We start from the raw sequence: 22,439 nt of genomic DNA, 5'->3' as shown, positions 1-22,439 counted from the left end.
GTTTATAGTAAGAACTTAAAAATGTGGGTTCTTTGCAGTCACTGGAATTTTGTCCTTTTTTTCTATATATGGGAAATTATAAAATAACCTCCATTCTTAAGAGTCCATAATTATATGACCTTTCCTGGTCAAACATGATTTTTTTTTTTAACTCAGTTAAATCTTTTTTTTTTAAGATTTTTTATTTATTCATTTTGAGAGAGAGAGAGAGAGCACAAGCAGAGGGAGAGGGAGAAGAAGACTCTCCGCTGAGCAGGGAGCCCGACGTGGGGCTCGATCCCAGGACCCCGAGATCAGGACCTGAGCCGAAGGCAGACACTTAACCAGCTGAGCCACCCAGGCACCCCTACTTGGTTAAATCTTATCTATATCCTTGTCCTTAAAAGTTCAAAGATTGGCTATTCATCACCACTCAAGGTGTGTTAGAACAGTTACTTAGCTCTTTAGGAATTTCAGTCCTACTGTCAGAGAGAAAATAAAATCCTCCTGATTCTAAGATTCTAAACAAAAAATCAGTCATTTGAAACTCTGTCATTGTGTTCATTCTTTATAATGTCAACAACACTGGCAACTTACTTTTGCTGGCAGTTTAGAATTTACTGAGAGCCTGAATTCCTATTACCTCATTTAATGCCTTCAACAGTCCTTGAGATGGAGACCATTGTGAGCTTATTTACAGGGAGGAGACTGAGAGGCACTACTGAGAGATAGGTGACTTGGTCTTCTGATTCTAACCCAGTACTTTCACTTGATAGCATTCCTACCTTTCTGTCTTGCCTGTCTTCAGATTGTGTCGTTCCTTCCACAGTGGCCGGCAGACACCCTCTCTTCTCTCTAATGCAACAATTGTCTAGTTCCTCTACGGTCCAGGTTATCCAGCAGGCACCTATGACGTAGCTTCCGTAGCTCGAGGAAAGCTGGTGCCTGCCTTTTGCTGATACTGATAGATTGATAACTCTTAATCATTTCTTAATGTTCTACAATGGCTTCTTATTTCCCTGTGAAGCAACTTCAAGATCCTCTTATCTTCCTCAAAACCACCTGGCATTCCCATTTTTTTACTTTAATGACCTTAATACATAAGATAAAGATACAGCTTCTCTGAGGTGGAACCATTTTCTTGTAACATCCTTGTGCTCGCTAGCATCCTGCTAAGCAGTTTCTTTATGTCTTTCTAAAGCAACAGAAACCAGAGTTCATCACGGCTCTCTTTTGAGACTTCCATGTCTACATTAACTCCATTAAAAAGAAAATTGTCTGATACACTTACCTTTGTGTGTTTATTCTTCTTTTCTAGAATTTGTGTGGCTTGCATTACCCACCATTCATTATTGCTGAGTTATGTACAGATTCACCCAGTCTTGAACGGAATGACTTTGATGATAAATTCCTAGGATATGAAGAGCACTGTCACTTTAAATTATTCTATGAGCAGCAGAAACCAGTGTTGAGATGATAATGGTGATACTTAATATAACATTTTTCTCTATTAGACAGATCAGAGGTTTACAAATAATTATTAGTCTTGGAATTTCTGTTAGCTGCAGCCTGTTTCCCAGAGCATATTTCCATTTAGCATGTCTTTACAAAATATAAGAACACTGAATTCAAATTCAAACTGATTTAAAATTATACTATGGAGGATTGTGAAGATCTATTACAAGATATAAGACTTTTTTTTTTCTTTTTCTTTTTTCTTTTCTTTTTAGCATTTGTGATCCCTGCCCACTCCTTTTCCTAGCACCTTTTATTTTGTTATCTTGGTTTCAGTAAATAGCCATTCAGGAAGATGGTTTGTACAAAAAGAATGAAAATCAAGGCATGAAGGAAAATGTATGCACTACCATCTCCTTGTCTCTCCCTCTGAGATTTTATGTATGCTCGGCTTCAAAAACCAGTTTAAAAATAAAAAAGATGAGGGCGGTTGCAATCTGCTTCATTTTATGCAGATTAGGTATGGCCCTCGGGCACCTGCCAAATTGCTAATATGGCCTTCCGTTGGGTCTGATTAGTGTGAACCCAGATCTTCTTTTCCATTAAAACAGAAATGTATTTGCTGGGAGTAAGTTAACAATAGAGGTGATATTTTCACTAACAACCATGGGTCAGGTTACACTTGGGCAGTGTCTCAGTGTAGATGAGGCAAACTAGCCTGGGCATTTATGATTTTCTCCACTCTCAGTTGCCTTCTTCTCCCTGAGGACTTTGGGCTTTCCTGAGACTGGTGAGACTGAGACTTCCCTTTGTGCTGTGGTGACTTTGAAAGGTCATTTTCTTCTGCATTCCAGATGCAAAATGTTATTGTCGCTTTTTGTAAAACATACCTGTAGGCCTTACATTTGCAAAAGCAAATACCTTAAATTGTCCAGAATGAATGTTTGTGTAAGGATACTCACTCTGGGCAATTGAATATTTGGATTATTGCAACAGTTATTTTGAATGCCCTGCGGTGAAACAGTAATTGTCTTCCAAAAAGATAATAGAGACAGCAAATATGGAAATCTCAAGCATCTCTTACGACTCTATTAGAGCAGATCTTGAGAAAATACTTTGATACTAATGACTGCATTTTGTAGGAAAAGCATAAAAGGTTCATATGAACCAAGCAGGAACTGAAAATTCAAGAAGACAAAATTGGGGCTTTATCTCCGGGTTTGGGTGTGTAAAGAGTTATAGAAAACAGTTATGTTTGTCAGTTGTCTAAAATCAAGCCCATATTGAAAATTGCTGGATATTTAACACGGTTAATAACTCATGTGAAGTGATTTTATAACCCAGATTATTTCTTACCAGTAGAGGGGCAAGAAACGTATGAAACAGTTGGACATAGTCTACATACATCATGACTAGGCCGGCGAAAGAAGTCACTGTGCCCCAAAGTCAGTACCATAATAACTTGTTTACATGGGTTTGCTTCACATGGAGTGCTTTATGGATGAATGAAAGATTTGTTTTCAGGAGTCTTATTCTGGTTTATTATAAGCATTATTACATGCACCACCCCAATCCAATATTTTGTGTCATTAAGTAATTCAGTAGCAGGGACAAGAATTGCAAAGCTCTTGCTTCTAATTTCTTTATTTTGCTTGACAAAATACAAATTGAATGCTAAAGCTATATGTCACATAGATGTGGTTGGGGAGGAAATTTGCAATCGTTATTGGATTCACAGTTCTTAGAACATAATCATGTTTCAATAATATTATGCAAGCATTTTTTTTCTTTTTTTTTTTTAGCCTCTACTAAGTGTCAGTCAGAAGGCTAGGGCATTCAGATGAATGAGATAGTCCCTGACTGATGGATTATGACTGGTTTTGAGATGTTTCCAAGTGTATAAGAACCACAAATTGATAAATAAATGTCTGTGAGCATTTAACTTAAGTAAGTTTAACTTACTGTGAATCATACCGAAAAGTATTATATTAGAACTTAAAAACTAATAACTTATTATTTGTTTATGGTATGACTTAAATTTAATGTGATAACTTGGTTAATCATTTAATTGGATAACTTGGGTGATTACTTTCTTCTAGTGTACTAACGTAGCAATCCTATGGTAAGCGTAAACTAAATACACAGTTTTTTGATGGATAGTTATAAAGTGAATATAATAATGCACTACTGAACAACTAAAAATGACTGCAAGCTGCAGCTGCCAGTCAGCCTGCACGATCAGCAGGGTAAGCAACTGACGCATTTACAACTGTTCCATATCCAGATAGCCATTATGTTTTTCATGTTCAGTACAGTATTCAGTAAGTTACATGTGATTTTCAACATTATTATAAAATAGGTTTTTTGTTAGGTGATTTTGCCCAACTGTAGGCTAATGTAAACATTCTGAGCACATTTACGGTGGGCTAGGCTAAGCTATGATGTTTGGTAGGGTAGGTGTTTTAAAGGCATTTTCAACTTAGAATATTTTCAACTTATGATACGTTTGTCAGGACATAACCCCATTGTAAATCTAGGAAGATCTGTACAAATGTATCTTTAAGGAGAGGAAATTACTTATTTGTGGAGGCATATAGACAATTTATTTCTTCTGTTTGGTCTATGGAAGTGCAAAATTGATCTGAGAGTATCTTGTGCTAATGGTTGTGTTATTGTCTTTCATTAACATAAAAGAATCCCTGGGGAAGTTAGTCTTAGCTAATAATTTTAGTGTAAAGAAGTAATGAACATAATTATATTTATTCAAGTAGCAGTCCATTAGTAGTCTGTAGGCACCAGCTTTCGTTATTTTGGTAAGAAGTACAGTTGGCAAAATGATACTCAGAAAAAATCCTGATTGAGCCACGTTCCCTTTTTTGGTTGATGTGAAAGCCATTGTTGTTTTGTTCACCAACTGGCAGACCTTCAGTTATACTGAATTTAGAAGTTGTTTACTATACTTTGAAAGTTTAAAAATGAGCCCTCCCTGAGAAACAAAAAGCTGGGTGCTTGCCATTTTTTTAATAGAAAAGTAGAATTTTAATGAAAGAAAAATCAACCCACCAATTCAATGTTGAGTTTATTTCCACAGTTTTGAAGGCTTAATGTGTGTTTAAAATGACAGTAATCAAAACCACCATTACTGGGCCCCAAAGTATTCGGGTAGTGTTTTGATTTAGAATGTCAGAGTTACAAGGGGGAGATCATCAATAAGTCTCTGAGGGTGATGTGGATTCCATGAGAAAGTTTGATTTGAGGCTTTTAGCCCCTCAGGCCTTTCTCTGTGCCTTCAGCAGCTGTCTAGAATATCTCTTGTGCTGGTCTTCTTGGATATCCAAGGTGCTAAGAGTGTAGGAGCTCATTTTTCTGCTTTTTGGGGGTGAGCAGGATGCTGGGGGCAGAGTATTGGTAGGGAACATCAGGTGAACCTGCAAAGTAACCTAGTGCTGCCCATGGGTTATGGCGGAGTGGCCCTCCCTCCCTCCCTTCTTTCTTCCCTCCCCCTATCCATCTTCCTTCCTGGCTTCCTCCCTCCCTCCCTCCCTTTCATCTATACATCCATCCATCTCTGGGATGCTTTGCAGTAGAAGGCATGTGGTGAGATGCAGTTCCTAACACCTCTCAGATTGCAGTCTTTCCTAAAGATGGTAAAATGGAGGCTCAAAGAGATTAAGTGACTTGCCCCAGATTCTTTTGATACGTCAGATGACTTGCCATAGTAGCCAGTGACGTTTTAGAAGATTCATGTTTTTGCTTAAGTAAAGGAAACTTTCCCTTAAAAGCACTCTAAAAAAATGCAAAGCGTACCTCTTTTATGTGTACTTACAATTCATGAATACCAGCATGTGTTTATACAATGCTTTATAATTTTGAGTATTTAGCTCATGTTTTATTATAATTACCATTTTGTGAGTCAGACAAGGGAATTTTTTTTTGTTATTGGTGGCGGTGTTTTTATTGTTTTTGCTTTTAAATCACCATTTTATGGAAGAATTTTCTCTTCCATAAAGGGGCCCAGAGAAGTTAAATGGGTTGCCTATAGATGTGAGCTACAGCTGACAGGGGACAGATCTAAGACCAACCCTAAATATCCTGATTCTCGGGTCTGCTGCTCTTTCAGACAAAGTGGCTTTCTTGTTATGTGACTGTCACACACACACACACACACACACACACACACACACACACACACACACACACACTCACACACACACTCACACACACACAGTATTTTAGGTCTCCTTATGCTTATGGGGCTGTAGCTAGCTAGTGTTGTATAAAGCGGTTAATGACGTGGCCCTTGCTTTCTGGTGGTATATAGTCAAAGTAAAGAGACCCGGAGTTTATGTATGTATGGGGAACCATTTTTTTTTTCCTGCTTTTACCTATTTAGCCTATGCCAATCCTGCAAATTTAAAAAGAAACAGTTACAGTTCACCTCCTGACCCCATTTTTCTTCTCACACGCCGTAACTTTCTCCTTTCTCTTCACTTACTGTGCTTGACAAATATGTGAATATTTGCTGGTGAGTCGGAAAAAAGGAACCTGGGATTCTTGTGGTCTCTTTGCCCTTCTCTTAAAAGTCAGAGGATTGACTTTTTTTCCCTACTACAGGTCCTCATTTTTTTACTGGACAACTTGGACAGTGCTTCTCAAACTTGGTTCATCCTTAGCATCTTCTGGGATCTACCCCTGGAACTTTATGTTCCAGAAGTCAGGGTAGGGCTCACAGCTCCTCTAGGGATGAACTTGGAACCCATTCACTTCATCTGACCACTCTCAACAGCACAGTCCTCACTAAACTGCAAAGTCCTGGAAATGGGAGGAAAAAATAATCCATTTTTGACCTTCCCTTATCCTCCAGATCATCTCCAGCTGTTCAGCCCAGCTACCATGGGATAACTAGACATCTTGTCAAGAATGATTGCTAGGTGTCTACCGCAGTTCAGTTGCCTATTGATTCATATGGCATTTTTCTAACGTGACTGAATATTTTAGGGGATTCAGATAGACTGTTGTCATTATTCATCACCAGTGCTTATGTTGTGGCTACATATCTACCTCTGTTTCAATTCAAAAACATTTGCCTAATGAGCAAGCACTTATGTATTGGACCCTTGGCTTCTATATCATAGCCATTAAAATGGTAGTGCCATATTTAGAAGTGTGGTTTGCTGTACATTTCCCCCAAAAATGGAAATCAAGGAATTTTCAGAACTTCTTTCAAGGGGAGCTCTCTGAAACTTGTAAACTGTGTACATTATTAGATGTAATTGTAGAGTCTGTATGAAGATGTATTGAAAGCAAAAATTATTAAAATGTTCTTAAAGGAACCCCAAACAAAACAAAACAAAAGGAAACAAAACAAAACATCTCCAAACGAAAAGCAGTTGCCATTTTGTAATAGTTACAGCCATATTTGCTTCCATGTCTTATAGTTTCTTAACAAATTACTGTGAAATCAGATTAGTTGGCACATGAATAAAAATGTACAACATAAATGAGTATACTTTTTGCCTGCATATTATATGGCAACATTTTCTTTGATAATCAACATGCCATCATAATATTGCCCTTAAGATCAGATATTATGTAACCTTAAATTATAGGAAACAGAATATGCCTGAGGGACAATTCTGGAATATATAATTGGGAGCATGCAGTTGATAGGGTTTCCAAGGGTCTTTTTTTAAATTTTTTTTATTGTTAGGGTCTTAAGCCCAGTGATGGAGTATGTACCTGGAAAGCTAGGTCATCAGGAAAACTTACTGCAACATTGGAACTCCAATCTGAAAAGAATACATGTAATTAATTAGGATGGGAAATATGTGCAGCAACTGTATTTTTAGATCTTCAGTGGATACTTCTTACCCCAGAGGATGCAGAAACACTGGCTAAACATAAGTTATGAATAGCATCTGCTAGAATGTAGCAAAGTATGTTAAAAAGAGTATACTTTTTCCCTTGTGTCTTTGATTATTGAAGATATTTTAGGGGGACAAATGCTAGAGGGAAATCTCTTTATGCAAATGTATTTCTGAATAGAAAGGAGGAAAAAAAGGAGAAGTTTGTGTTACCTGCCAAAATTAATCCTTTAATTTGAAACTCTTTTAGATAGTGATTAAACTGAGAACAATAAGAAAATATATTCCAGATGAAATAATTTTTAACCAGTGTCAGAAGCTTAGAACTGATCCCAAATAATTTCTCATAACACTTTTCTTTCTCATTTGTCCTCTTTCCCCATGTAATAGTTTTGAATGGCACTCTTATGAAACAAATAACTAAATGCCAACCATATTTTTTTCATATCCTGACCAATATTTTGGCTGTTTTTCAGAAGAATTGGAATTTTGAAAATTAAATAAAGGTTTTTAAAATACCAACTTCAGAAAGTTTTATTTAATTTGTGGAATAATTTTGTTCTCTCTCTCTGTTTTTTTTAATAGGGTCTTTATTAATTTAGTCTAGTTACTTAGTGCTTATATTAAATAATCTAATAAAAGTCAGGGTTATAACATAACGTTTCCCAAATGTGAAGCAGCGTCTATTACATGAGACAAAATCTTTATGCTGCAAAATGTAAAAACCATGTATAGAATTACAAGGCACCAAATGGTACTGTATATATTTTTTAAGTAGAATGTTTCTGTAGCACAAGGGGGTGATCAGCTCCAGAAAAGATTGGTAGACAGCTATATCTCACTATAGTTTATTCAGAAAGTGCTCTGAAATTCACATTTCAGTCTTTTTTGAAAATAAACTCTACCCCCAACGTGGGGCTCGAACTCACGGCCCCAAGATCAAGAGTCACGTGCTCTACTGACTGAGCAAGGCAGGTGCCCCATATTTCAGTTTTGTAATGCTAGTGTTGTTCCTGCTAATACTATCTCCTGAAAGATACAGGTATTATTTAAGAATAAAAGTTAATGTCATTAAAGAATAAAAAAAAAAACACCTTGTTTGTGTTTGTCAAAAATACCTGAATTGTTGCAGGTGAGCATGCAGTGTGTGGTGTGTGTGTGTGTCTATTGATTTTTAGATAAATTTATCTAACAGTATGGCTTCAACATTTATTCTGAATCATTGAATTATTTATTTTTGTCTGTTGATTTCTTTTGTATTGTTTTAAACATAGGATTAAGTGTATTGTAAGTTCCCAGACAAGTGTGTTTTGAGGTTTCATTAATTCACATAAGTTATTATGGCACCTGAATAATGTAAAATGCCAGAAAAATGCTATTTCATTTTCTATTTACTTTTACCCCAATGCAAAACATTTGAAATATAGTCTTTAAAATAAGAGCAGAGTGGCTCCTGGGTGGCTCAGTCGGTTAAGTGTCTGCCTTCAGCTCAGGTCATGATCCCGGGGTCCTGGGATGGAGCCCTGCAGCCCTGGGATCGAGCCCTGCATCAGGCTCCTTGCTTAGCAGGGAGCCCACTTCTCCCTCTCCTGCTCCCTTTGCTTGTGCTCTCTCTCTCTGAAATAAAATAAATAAATAAATAAATAAATAAATAAATAAATAAATCTTTCAAAATAAAATCAGACCAGAAGCTGTAGAAGAGTCCTACTGAGTTTTATTGGGGAATGGAAAGCAATGCATTAAAGAAGACCTGGATACTTTAGAAACCATCTCTGTTTTGCCTCTTTTCTCTTTCCTCATTGAGAAGTCACCCCCACCACAGGTTTAACAATAGTAACTACAATTTATGCCTTTCTGCTGCTACAGTTTGATGATATACCACAGTCAGGCCTAGGTTAGAAACCCAGACTGAGTTATTATGTACTGCTGGGTAGTGATTTCATGTGAACTGATTTATGGCTAAATAATTCTATGTTCTTATTATATGGGACAGACAGTTTTTAATTTCTTTAACAAAGCATAGCTGAACAACAGAAAATTATATGCTATCCCGTAGGGACATGGCCACTGAAGGAGGATAAACTGATGCAATCAACGTCATGAGTTCTCCCGTTTCTACAAGGGGCCCCGTCAGCAGTTGGTGTATTGCGGAAATAATACCGTGAACCAGAAGCCCCAAGGCTTAGTTCTGAGGTTGGGGTTTTTATTGATACTCCTTTGCTAAGATCTTTTGCAGGGAGTTATGAGGTATATAAACCCCAGCCTTTGTCTCGTTTTTTTGTTTTGTTTTGTTTTGTTTTGTTTCTCCTCTCCCCAGGCTGGGTTTTCACTTTGCTTTGAAAATTAATGTTAAAATGCACCTGGCATAAAACAAAGTTATTTATTGAGCTGTATTATAAGAATACTGCTGATATATTGCTAGCTTCCTGTATCTGTCTCAGAGATTGATTTGTGGGCTTTATTCTATAGGACACCCAATATATACCTATTTTATCAGCATATATCTATATGCCATGGCAGACCGTGAGAATTATTCTCATGTACTTCCCAGGCATTTTGTTGCAGTTCTTCATGAAATAAATGTTTGTCATTTTTGAGGCACAGGGGGTAAGTACTGTTATTTTGGTTTCTTTTAAGAGTGGTTTCACTACTATATATATATAGAGAGAGAGAGAGAGAGTAGTAATAAGCTTCTCTACTCATTTGCGAGCTCCATAATTACAGGGTAGTGTGTATAAAGGTTATCTTTGTATCGTAGTGAATTGTGCTAGAGAAACAAAAGAAAAATTTGTTGAATGAATGGATGATTAGTGCTTAATACAGTCTTTCTATTTTATTGATTATATTGTATTATCACATTTTGTTTTATCCCCAGAAGTGATTGACTTTCTAAAAACTTGAATCAAATATTGATGAACTATATTGTGTGTTATCACCTCTCTCTTTTCATATAGAGGTAAATAATACTGATGATATGAATTACATATCTACTGAGAATAATATTTGATTTCCTTGAGATAGTTTACAAACTGATAGAAATAACAAACATGAACACAAACCACTTTCTTGAGATTTCTTTTTGTGATATGTCAACTCTTTGACTCTGGCAGAATACTGCATTGAGAGAGTAAAAAACTGGTTTCCATTACTGCATGTTTTTAATTTTAGACAAAAATTGCCTCCATTCCCAACCTAATTTTACATCTGTAATGAGAAATTTACCTACAATTGCATTTTGTTATTTGGTCTAAAGGCATTACACAAAGAGTGCATATAGGTCCTTTGTATTTTAGCAAACAGGTTTGTCTGGATAGAAACAATTTTATTTATATTGTGCTCAATTCAGTCATGTTAACATTTTTATGAATTTAAAACCCCAAATAAAGTCCCATAATCTGTGACTCAGAGACCTTGAAACTGCATCTGTAATAGTCCTCAGCACCAGGCATTTTGTAAATGTTTGCAGATGATAAGTTCCTTGGAAATAGGAAAGACGATTCGGGAAGTGTTTGTCTGAAGTGGCACTGTTGTGGGAGATCATTTTTTCTAGAGAAGTCTCAAGTGTAGCCGGCTTTTCAGTCTTTTGGGCCTGTCACCTGTTTGCTCATTGGTCTCCTACATTACGTTGTTTAAATATCAAGACGCTGTCTGATGTGTGACTGTGGACAAGCCATGACCAGGCTCTCCGGAGGCCCCTTATGTGGTTGAGCATTGGCACATGAGCAGAGCTGAGAAGAAAGGTTTTTGGTCCAGTAGCTAGAAAACTTGCCTGGTTGTCAGCAACTGATGTGCTTGAAAAGGCGCTCTTCAGCTCACTTCCAGGTAAAATACTGATGCCTTGCTGTCCTCCTGAGGCTGAATTAATGCTTTGGGGGAAACACACACACACACACACACACTTCACAAACTAAAGTAACATAAAGGGGTATTGTGATAAAGTAAGTTTTTTATAAGATACACAGACTGACCAAGAATATTTCCTGCAGTGCTACGTAGGGAAAAGGCTGGGTTGATCAGGGTTGGAATTATTTTCAGGGAGAATTTGAAGAATGTGTACCATTTCTAGAAGTGAATGTTGGGGATCAGTATTTCACAGTGAGAGTGTGAAGTGTATTCAGGGAAGAAATGGGACTTGCCATTTATTGAGCATTTACCGTGTGTCTGGCTGGGCTTGAGCTGTGTGTGTGCATGCACGTAGTACTATCTAATCATTAGTTTTTCACTTTTCAGATAGCAGTTGTAAAGCCTACTCATAAAGTGTGAGGGTTGAAAATTCTATTCGTATACTTAGAGTTAGGCTGTTAATATTGAGGTTTCTCCAGCACGGCAAGTCACATCTCCCCGGCAGGCCCATAGCCTGTTCTTCCTGGACTGTAGCATTCGGTGGGAGCATATCCCTCTGTGGAGGAAGTGGGGAAGAGGCTGTTAATGGTTATATTTAGACACGCCAGTCTGGATTTCTCAGCTCGTTTTTCCCCCTTAGAATGTTGCCTTCTTTTAATCCACCTGCATTCACTGGAGGTTAATCTTCCTATCACTTTGCTTTGGTGGTGTTACATCTACACTAAAAACTCCCCAGGATCTATTTCCCCCCCTTAATGTTTACTGAGATTCATTTGGGTCAATCCTAGTGCTAAATTCTCATTCTCATTTAAAGCCTCGTGACACCCCTCAAGGGTAGGCATTGTTTTTAGCCCCATTTTACAGATAACAGAAACAGAGACTTGGAGAGATGACACAACTCCCCCAAAGTCTGACAGCTAACAAGCAGAGGAGGCTGCACTCCAGGCCTCGCCCCTGACCCCTGACCCAGTGTGCTTCTGAGTTGGCCATTCAGGGCCTTCCAAAGTTGGAACCAGGCTCTTTTCTAATCTTCTCTGCTTCTCACTTGAACCACTGTGACTTACAGGATACTAAGAGTCAGAGCATGGTATTTGAAGTGAATCTGGGTTTAGTTATTGCATTGGTGGTACCACTGAAGGTAATGCAACCCTTCTGAACTTCCATTTCCTCTTGGAAAGAGTTGAAAATAGATATCTAGGCGGTGAAAGTCCGATGGAGAATTGGACATGCACTTCTGGTACACATCTGGTGGTGCTTTAAAAAAATGAGAGACTGAAGGGAACGAGACTGTTGTCATGTTTTTGTTACTTTTAAAGTAGGGGAGATCTGAACCTACTTCTAGGTCGAAGGAAAGGAGGCACCAAGGGGCAAGGATGGAAGAGATGAATGGGGAGGAGGCAGTGGGGAGGTGAGGGAGGTGAGGGAGAGACAACTGATGTGCAGTCCTCCTTTTTGATTTAAAATAATGAGGGCCTTTTACAGGTACATGACCCAAGTAAAGATTGAAAGATAATGAAGTCATAAAAGAAAACAAGAAACAAAACTTGAGTCATAAGTTGACTATGTCTTTTCTAAAGGAAGCATTAAAAATGTCTAAATAATTGCTGTAAACAGCTAATTGTTGAAATTAATTATATCCAGGCTCTGTACTAAGGGCTTTCCATTTAATCTGCACAATATTCCAATGAGGTCAGTACTTTTACTGTTCCATTGTATAGAGAGAGGATTGAGGTATGGAGAAATTAAGTCACTTTCTGGGGTTACATGGTAGGTGGAGGAGCCAGGGTGTGAACAGAGGCAATTTCACTTGGAAACCTGCATTCTTAGTCACTGTGTTATAGTGCTTCCCAGTTTGATTTCCTCAATTAACATTTGACTTCTAGCCCAAGTAATATTTTTGTCTGTTTTGTGTTGGGGAAGGAAGACTGTATCTAAGGGATGCATTTCCAAAGAGGGTTCATGCATTAGACAAAGACCATGTTTGGAGGAAAGGCTTTTAAAAAAGAGTTACATCATGTCCCTGCCTGGCTGGAGGAGAGCAGTCTTCTAGACATAGTTGTCCTAGCAGATGTTGCACCTGCAGACCCTGGTAGATAGAAGAGCAAAGAAAGTGACTTCCAGGACCATGCAGGTTATTCAGTATGGTGTGAAAAAGCAAAAGCACACGCCACTTCCCATTGCCTGAAAAGAGCATGTGTCAACAGCTCTCTTCCAAGATGTAGAAACCAACCTGTAGCAGCTGCTCTCCGTGGAGGCATTAAGTGTTGTGAAGACACCTGTGCGTGTCTCATTCCAGCCCAGACAAGTCTCCTTCCGGCTCATCAAGGTGGGGAGAGAATTCACCTAAATGGAGATTACTGTTTTCCAGTAGAGTGATTTGTCTGTCATTTCCTGCAGAGATCCCTCCCCCAATACCCTTTTTTATATTGAGATACAATTTATGTACAGTAAAATGTATGCGTATTAAGTGTTGCATTTGATGAATTTGACAGTTTTTATGCCCATGCAACCAGCAGCCAAAACAAGAAAATCCCTTTACATTTCTTTCCAGTCGGTTGCCCCTGCTGTCCAGAGGTACCCACTTTCTGACTTCAGTCCCCATAGATTAGTCCTGTAGTCTTGCCTGTTCTTGTATTTTATATAAATTAAATCCTGCAGAGATCCTCTGTTGTGTGTGACTGCAGTGTGGTCTATTCCTACAGTGGGACACTACTCAGCAATAAAAAGGAAAGAGCAGTGACACACAGACACACAGCAGCATGGGGGAACCTCCTCTAGCATTGTGCCTGGCAGCTGGCAGGAGTTGTGGGCTTCATGTTACCTTTGTATTCTTCGTCACCAAAATGACCTACACAGTCGGCTTCTTCTACTTACCTGTCATAGGGCGCAGGGTGCAATTGCTGACTTCCCTTTTCCCTCCTTCCAATCTCTTATAATGAAATATACCATGTTTTTAGAATATGGCCGATTTATACTCAACGGGCTATCATGATAATGATTTTTTTAAAGGAATTTAAAGTTATGTAGTGATTTTTTTTTTTAAAAAAGGAAATATGTTAGACACATTATATGTTATCTTTTTTAGTAATTTTCAAAGGTCAGGAGGAGTCAAAGAAGCAAGACAGCAGACCCAGCCTCTCTCCAGGTGGCTGTCCAGTGGGCCCTGGATGTTCATTTCATGGCTACTTTATGCTGCATTGCTGTGCACTTTTCATTGTCATGAGAGAGAATGTTAGCAAAACTATCCCCACAAGAAAACAGCTTTTCTTGGCAAGTGAAATGTGACTTAAGGAGCCAGAACTGGAGACATACGGTACTATGAATGAGAGCTGTGTTACTTTATTGGATCTGAGTCCAGGCACTATTTATACTGCAGCATATTCAGCACCAGATTGTTAAATCTTAATACTGAAACAGTGCATCATTTTAATATTTTTGTTCTGTTTATTCCCTGTTTTCAAGCATTATGTCAAGCATTGCGCATTCATTTATTTCATCTTGGACAGGACGTGCCCTGACCAGAAAGTTCATTTCCTATTATTAGAATTTTACCCCATAGCTATAAAGCATTATTTTGTGAAGCTTTTAAAAGTTCACTTGGGTATACAGGTATTCTCTCTCTTTGACGATAAAAAATATTTTGAAAGAACAGTGTAGTTGGACTCACCTGTATTGTCAAAAAAAGATTCTGTTCCTTTTCTTTCACTAAAACAGTTGTTTCTTATGTGTGATAATTTCTGACATCTTGGGGACCGTTGGGTTTTTCGTTGCATACAAATAAAATTTTTGTTACACTGTGTTTTTGAATGGGTTTTTCTTTATTTTTCTTCATCAACGTTACATGTGCCCTTATGCACCAGATAAGGTGGGTCCATCTTATGAATAAGTTAGCATTTTCATCATGTTTTGCTGAAGCTGTCCCACAAATCTTCTTGTCACAAGGGTATTCCTAAAGTCACTGCTCTGTGTTGCCCAAGTTTGACCAGGATTTTTATTCTCTCTCCATTGTTGTGCATGTTTACCATATGCAGCAGGAAACCCACAGGGAAATGGTACCATTATCACTCTAAAAAGAGCAGAGGAATAAAATTAAAAAAAAAAAAAAAAGGAAGTTGAAGGCATCTCTGCTATTTCTGATCTGTGGTCAGTCATTGTGCTATTGGAAAATAACCCCTCTGCCTGGTGAAACACGAATCTGGAAGTGAACTAGAACTGCTTCATCAGCTCCAAATGCTGTTTGCACTGGGGATCACACCACAGTCAGGATGTGACTGTGTGTGTGCTGAGCCCACACACAGGAATTTTCTTGTACAATTCAAAACCAAATCTTATATTTACTTAAGTCTTGCTTTTTTTTTTTTTTTTTTTTTTGGTCTATGAAATCAGCAGTCCGGTATATTTAGCATCAGTCTTAAGTTAGAATGTGAAACAAGACTTTGGGGGAAGGAAGTATCCGTATGGTTTTCTAAGTAATTTAAGAAACAGGAAAACATAAAAGAACTGATTGTCCGTGATTAAACCTCATCCTTTCATTCCCATCTTCCTGTATAGTTAACTCAGCTGTCAGCCAGAAAGAAATAGGTTATTGCACCGGGTTGTAAAATATCTCTGAATGGGCCTTGAATGTTGACTATGGAATGACCTTCTGAACACTGAACAAACAATGAGAAGGTTTAATAAATAGCAGAAATGTGTTTACTGTGTTTTTCTTCTCTTTGCAGGAATAATCAAGCTAGGGAGGTGGAACCCTCTGCCCCTCAGCTATGTGACAGATGCACCCGACGCCACAGTGGCCGACATGCTGCAGGATGTCTATCATGTCGTGACGTTGAAAATCCAATTACAAAGGTGGGTGTCTCTGAACATCTGCCCTTCCTTACTCGAGGAGCCGCTCCGTCGGTCAGAGTCGCTGCCGACCTTAGAACGTCCTGTCTTTGTTAATTTGTAGACATGGATGAAATGAAAAAAAAATTAAAAAGGGAAAGAGAGAAGGGAAGGAGGGACACTTCACCAGGCATCTTTATAGTCCACATTCCAACTGTTTTATGTTTTGTTTTCAGAAGCAGTGAAGTGGTAACCTAGGGGAAGCTTGATAAATCATTAAAAATCTGTGGCCCTTAAAGGGGAACTTTCCACAGCCCCTAATTTAATGGGTTCTCTGTTGAAATGCTTAGCATATACTATTTGAAGAATAAGCACTTCTGCTGTTTTCAGGTTTGTTTTGAAGGCTGAGTTCTGTCCCTGTGTAGCAGGCTTACCAAGAAGGTGCTGGCACTGGGTATCCTTTTCTTCCCTTCCTGGTGGCCACCTTAAAGAAGCGCACTCTGTGGCCTGCAGAGGTTCTGGAAATGATTTTTTTCAGGTACAGTATCCAGAACAAGTTATGCCTCTAAAGTATCTAGTTCTCTGCAGCGTCTTGTATCGGAAAGTGCCTGTAAGTCGTAGGATTTAAGAAATGTTGTCCTTTAAGGGTTTTGAATTTTCTCATTTTAGAGTATTTGTTCTTTAGTAGGACCCCAACATCCCCATCCTTGTCCAGGAAGGCTTTAGTGTCCTCTCTTAAAAGTTATTTTTGGTTAGGGAAACAACATCTCCGAATTGTTCTAGGAGAATGAAGAGTGGACCTTCAAGCTTTGAATTTGATGGATTGTTTGTCTACATTTAACCTTAGGGATGTCCAATAATTAAACTTGTATTGTGGAAGTTTACAATCATATTGCCATGCCGTTTTCATCAACAAACTGGAAAAACCATATTTTAAAATATTAGCAATTCTTCATATCTGAAGTGACTATTTTTCTTAGGCCAGTATGAAAACAAACTTAAAGAAGCCGAATTGGGCTCGGTCCAAGTCCTGCGGAAGCAGTTTTTCTCCGTTACCCTCATTCAGGGCCCACAGTAGACCCTGAGCTTTAGCAGTTTTCCCCCTGCTGGCAGAGGACCCGGGAGTGACTGTCACAATCTGTACCCTCTGCAGCCAGGGCCCTCCGTTAAGGTTTGTGTGTTGTTCATTCTTGCTCTGTTTCCCAGTTGTTCGAAGTTGGAAGACTTGCCTGCGGAGCAGTGGAACCATGCCACAGTCCGCAATGCCTTAAAGGAACTGCTCAAAGAGATGAACCAGAGCACATTAGCCAAAGAATGCCCTCTCTCCCAGGTCAGTATATCCAGGTGGGGTTCTGGGGAACGTAGAAAGTCACCGGTGGACTATGTAATAGGAGGGGTGGTCCTGCTCAGACAGCTGTCTTCTGTCTTTTAGTATAGTTACACTACACTTTAGGTGGGAAAAATATGGAGGTTTGGTGCTCTTTGTTTTGGAGTAGAAGTTATCACTTACCGAGAGCTTTGATATAATGGGCAGGTATTAAAACATTTCACATTTGCAATCTTTAACTCATGTTAATAACATAATAGTTCTCGTGTATATCACAGGAGGTAGGTACCAGTGTCTCCATTTTATAGATCAAGAAATCAAGACTCAGAAGCACTTTACCTTCCTAAGCTTACTCAGGAGGCTCAGTGGCAAGTTGAGATCCTAATCCAGATCTCGCCTGCAAAGTCTCAGGCTCCAGACCATTCCTTTACTTAGTCAGTGGAATGAGTCAGCCATGTCAGACCCATCTTAATTATTTTTTATTTATTTATTGAGCATTTCCCTTTGCTGGCAAAGAGAGATGATCTTTACATCATACACATTTGTCTAAATTTTGTAGTGGATTTGCCATGTGAAAATGCGTCAGGAGAAAAAGTGATACTCCATTTTTAGTGAACTTATGAGAAACTAAAGCCACAAAAATAAGAGGTAGATAGGATCAAAGGAAGGAACAGAGTAGGAAAGGGCTGCCTTTTCCATTTGTGCTCATGGGCAAGGGGCCCACTTTTTCTAATGATGAGGTAATATTTTGGTGGCTAGGGTCAGTGGCTTAGGACTGCTATGACATGAACTCAGGTTGACATTGTTTAAAACTGTGAATGGAAATCCATTTCTTGGGTGAGTTGCTACACTTGATTTAAGACAATGGGACTAATTACATGTCTGTCAAGTTCAAGGGAAGGTGACAAGAACCGTAGAAACTTGATGTGCCCTGAGCTGTGTTCTAGGATAATAGAGTCTTTGGGGGAAGCCGGAAGCCTGGTGGTTAAAGAGCATGCATTCTGAAATCAATTAGATCTGGATTCATGTCCTGGCTTACAGGCCTCTATGACCTCACTTCTGTGAGCCTATTTCTTTGTCAGTAAAACCAGGATAGTAATAGTTCTAAGTCATATAATGAGGAGTAAATGAGATAAATCACATAAATTCTTGGCCTGGTGCCTGGCATACAATGATGCTCCATTAATAGTATCAGCTATTAATATTGAGACGCGATATTGTTGGTGTGAACTGAATATTTTTTATGTGTGTCATGGAGCATGTTTTGGACTTTAAATCCCATGAGATAAAGCATGCAATTAATATTTTTGCTTCCAAATACTCAAGAAAGCATGCACCTGAGTAGTAGGTAGCTAGATAGAAAGGAACACTGGTATCTCTCGACCATCGGTTGTGTTCCTGCTCTTGAGCTTACCGCTTCCACACAGGCCATTTCAGTACCTATGTGTAGGTGAGTATGTTAAGTGCCAGCACTTGTTGCTAGGATTTTGATTTATTCCAATGTGATTGCTTATGAAGTTATAAAAAGAATTTCAAGTTAATTCTGATCATATACTGAGATTGATAAAGAACAGTTTAGGGAAAAAAATTCAATCATTTGCCCTGAATTTCACAGTCACAATTAATTGTCTATTGAATTTACGTGGAAATCAAAATGGGCTTCGCTTGGAAGTGGACAAGCTCCTAACTGAATATCACCAATTCAGAATTGTGTCCAGGGCTCTTATAGCCGATGGAAATTTGGTCACAACTGATCTATCATGATGATCAAGTTTAGTTATAACTGTAAAATATAACTAGAGAGACAGCATGAGTGGAAAGAACCCAGATCAGGAGCTGAGCACCCTGGCTGCCATCTCCCTTCTTTTTTGCTGGAAGTGCGATGCTGGGCAAGCCCGTCTACTTCTGGAGCCTTACTGATTTCCTCTGGAAACGGCATGACTGTATCTATACATATTTCATATAATTTGCAGGGTTGTCTTGAGGTTTGAATGGGATCACCTTTACCCCTACTATAAAAACCTCTTTCTCCCCCAATTTTCTATTCTCATTACTTGCCCCCCCGCCTCCGGCTGCCCAACCTAAAAAAGTTTCTTCTCCATCACTCTCAAGTTTGATCCTGTGGATTCTACTGCCTTCGTATCTGAAATCTTCCTCCTTCCTGCCCTTGCCCTGTTTAGACTTAACTGCCTCATAACTTTAACCTTTCTCCTGTCTCTTGCTTTCCCAGCACCAAGATCTTGCCATTTCCTCCTCTCCCAGCCTCCAGTGACTGCTCCTGCCCAGCCTGAAGGAGGTGCAGACTGTGTAACATGGCCTGTAAGAATTGTTAAGATGATACTGTCCAGCCTGATTTCTCACCAGAGCCGCCTTTTTCCTTTTACCTGCATCCTCTTTGTGCTCCAAACACATGGAGTTAATTATTTTGGAACATTTGCCATTGCTCAAATGTCACCAAAATATTCCTGAGGGTGAGAGCAACCTAACTAGTACCCTTAGCATTGCAAGTCTAACAATGAACTTCTTGTGTTATTTTAAAAAATCATGCAAAATTTATATTCTACTCCATATACCTGGTTTTCGATATTTTTAAAATGCCATAAAAATCACTTTACCTGTGAAATTCTCCTTCTGTCCACGTGAGATTGGCCTTCCAGGGAGACACACCGCGTTAATCTCTGGCTTTGGTAGCCCCGCATACAATGCTGGTGACTCTTGCTTGCTTTTGCATATGCAATTTCTCCCGGCTAGCATGCAGTGCTGTCCTCTGCTTGATGAAGTCATCTTGCACATTCCAGCTGGAAAGTCACTGCTGGGGAAGTACCCTGACCTCCTGGTTGAAGCAGTTGCTTCTTCTGCCCTGGGTAGCCTCTCGCACACACCCCTGTCGTAGTGCGTATCACAGCCTGTTGTCAGTGCCACCTGCCAGTTCTCCTCACTTGATGGGCTGCCCATGTCTTGTTCATGTTCACTTCCTCAGCATTCAGCACCATATATGTCTTGCAAGAAGTTGGTATTCTGATGGAGGAGTTCTCAGCTTAGCCCTATTTAACTTTTGGGTAAATAACTCTTGGCAGGCGGGGGCTGCCCTGTGTTTTGCAGGATATGTAGCAGCATCCCTGGCCTCTACCCACTAGATGCCAGTAGCATGCCACCATCTCCCCTCCCCCCAGTTGTGACAACCAGAATGTCTCCACACATTACCAAATGTCCTAGGAGGGGAGTAAATCACTCTTGTTTGAGAACCACTGCTGTAATGTGTTTAATGAATTAAGTATAAAAGTGTTTTAGAAAGTGCTATAAACTGTAAAGTTTTATTATTTTTATGGTGTTCTTGGCAGCCCTAAAATGTTTTGAACTAGAAACAGTGAATATAGTAATTTGGTGGTCGATGCTCAGTGCATTTTCAATCAAATGGGGCTCAGTTCTGTTACTTAAATTTTGGGGAGATTTGATTTAGGCTTCTGGTATGCTGTGTGATTATGGAAAATCTTACTGGGATAGTCCTCAGTGAGCATGGACATGTCATATGGGCCCCAGCATTAATCCTACAGCTATTACCCTTAAACATTTTAGATTATTCACTTGAGTTGCATAGCTGGATTGCATTTCAGTGTGGGGATAAGCTCACCTATTTTGTTTGTGGTTGTCATAGAACAGGTACATGCATTTTTTTTAAGGTTCAACCTGCATAATGTGAAAAAGAATGCATTTTTGTTCTGAGAAGGTGAAACAGTACTTAAGCAATGTATTCCACCAACATTACTGGAGTCCCAGTTAGGAGTCAGGCACTTTGCCATGGGCTGGGGAAGCCATGGGGAAGATGAGAGAGGAGGACAGCTTTCAACCTAGGAAGAAGAGTACTACTTAGTTCAAAGGGGAAAGTAGCTTATTGGGCTATGTAAGATAGACTCCATTCAGGAGTAAAAAAACTGACTGTTTTGAAATAATTCTTCCTTATTATCTCCAAACCAAACCGTACTAGGTATTTCCTCACTCAAGTGTGGCGATTGCATAAAGGAGTGATGATTCAATGGCCCGTATATATTTTCTCCAACATCCCAGTATTCTACAGTTCAAAAGAGCAGCCTTTAAAGGCAGAAGAAAAGAAAAGTGGAAAAGTCCATAAAAGGGCAACAATTGCAGGCTGAGGCATATATATTTAAAGGGAGAGAAGTCATGATTTTGCTATTCTCTGTCCGGCTAGGTGCTTGGAAAGTATAGGTTGTATTTGTGTGTCTATGTATTTAGTTTTGATTTCACCTTTCCGAATATGTTTCAGTGCTGATGGCCTCTTCCCTTTCCTCTGATGCCCCCCTCACATTTCGTGTGAGCTTGTTTTCATTTGAGTCACCACTTCCAACCTCTCCGTCCAGCCATATAGTCTGTGCCAAGCACCCTAAGATACCATACCTTAGGCATGGGTCTCCTATTAAATAGTCTTCTCTAACTAACTGTTCCAATTTGGAAACATTATGAACGCGTCTTTCTGTGGCTTACTTATTTTTACTCAAGGAAGAGTTAAAGACAAAATCCCAGGTCCTCTGGGGTTTGATCCATTAAAATAAGTAGCGCTAACAGTACCTTCCTTGTCCACCTCATGGGGTATTATGATCAAATGGAAAGACTAAAGAGACAGTCTTGTTAACTTAAACTTGCAATGAATGAACAAGTAATTTGCAAAGGCATGCACCTTCCAGTGTTCCCCTGCAACCCCAGTAACATAACATGTTTTCTGTGACTCTAGATAGGTTTTTTTTAAATTTATTTTTGTGGTAAAAATACATAACGTGAAGTTTATTGTTCTAACCATGTTTAAGTTTATAATTCGGTGGCATTAACTACATTCACAGTGTTGTGCAACCATCACCCCTATCTATTTCCAAAAAGTCTTCATCACCCCAAACAGAAAGTCTACAGCCATTACGTAAAAACTCCCCATTCCCCTCTCCCCACCCCCAACCTCAGGTAACCTCTCTTCTATTCTTTGTATGAATTTACTTGTTCTAACTGCCTCAAAAGTAGAATCGTAGAATATTTGTCTTTTTATCTGGCTTATTTCATTTAGCATATAGATTTTTTTTTAAGATTTTATTTATTTATTTGAGAGACAGTGAGCGAGTGAGAGAGAGAGCTCAGGAGAGAGA

General features: G+C 39.1%; 1 protein-coding gene across 10 annotated transcripts in view; it reads left to right on the top strand.

Annotated features, from left to right (window-relative positions):
* SATB2 (SATB homeobox 2) overlaps positions 1–22,439 on the top strand; it is a 252,372-nt gene that overhangs the window by 126,644 nt on the left and 103,289 nt on the right. For all 10 annotated transcript variants that reach the window (XM_027591193.2, XM_027591190.1, XM_027591187.1 and 7 more), the window contains 2 exons: positions 15,863–15,989; positions 17,172–17,295. In XM_027591193.2, the coding sequence (XP_027446994.1) occupies positions 15,863–15,989; positions 17,172–17,295 (251 nt within the window). The remainder of the gene's footprint in view (positions 1–15,862; positions 15,990–17,171; positions 17,296–22,439) is intronic.

Source organism: Zalophus californianus, chromosome 3 (genome assembly GCF_009762305.2).
Source record: "Zalophus californianus isolate mZalCal1 chromosome 3, mZalCal1.pri.v2, whole genome shotgun sequence".
Classification (NCBI taxonomy): Eukaryota; Metazoa; Chordata; class Mammalia; order Carnivora; family Otariidae; genus Zalophus; species Zalophus californianus.
The sequence above is the reverse complement of the archived record's forward strand: the minus strand, read 5'-3'. Positions and strand labels throughout refer to the sequence as shown.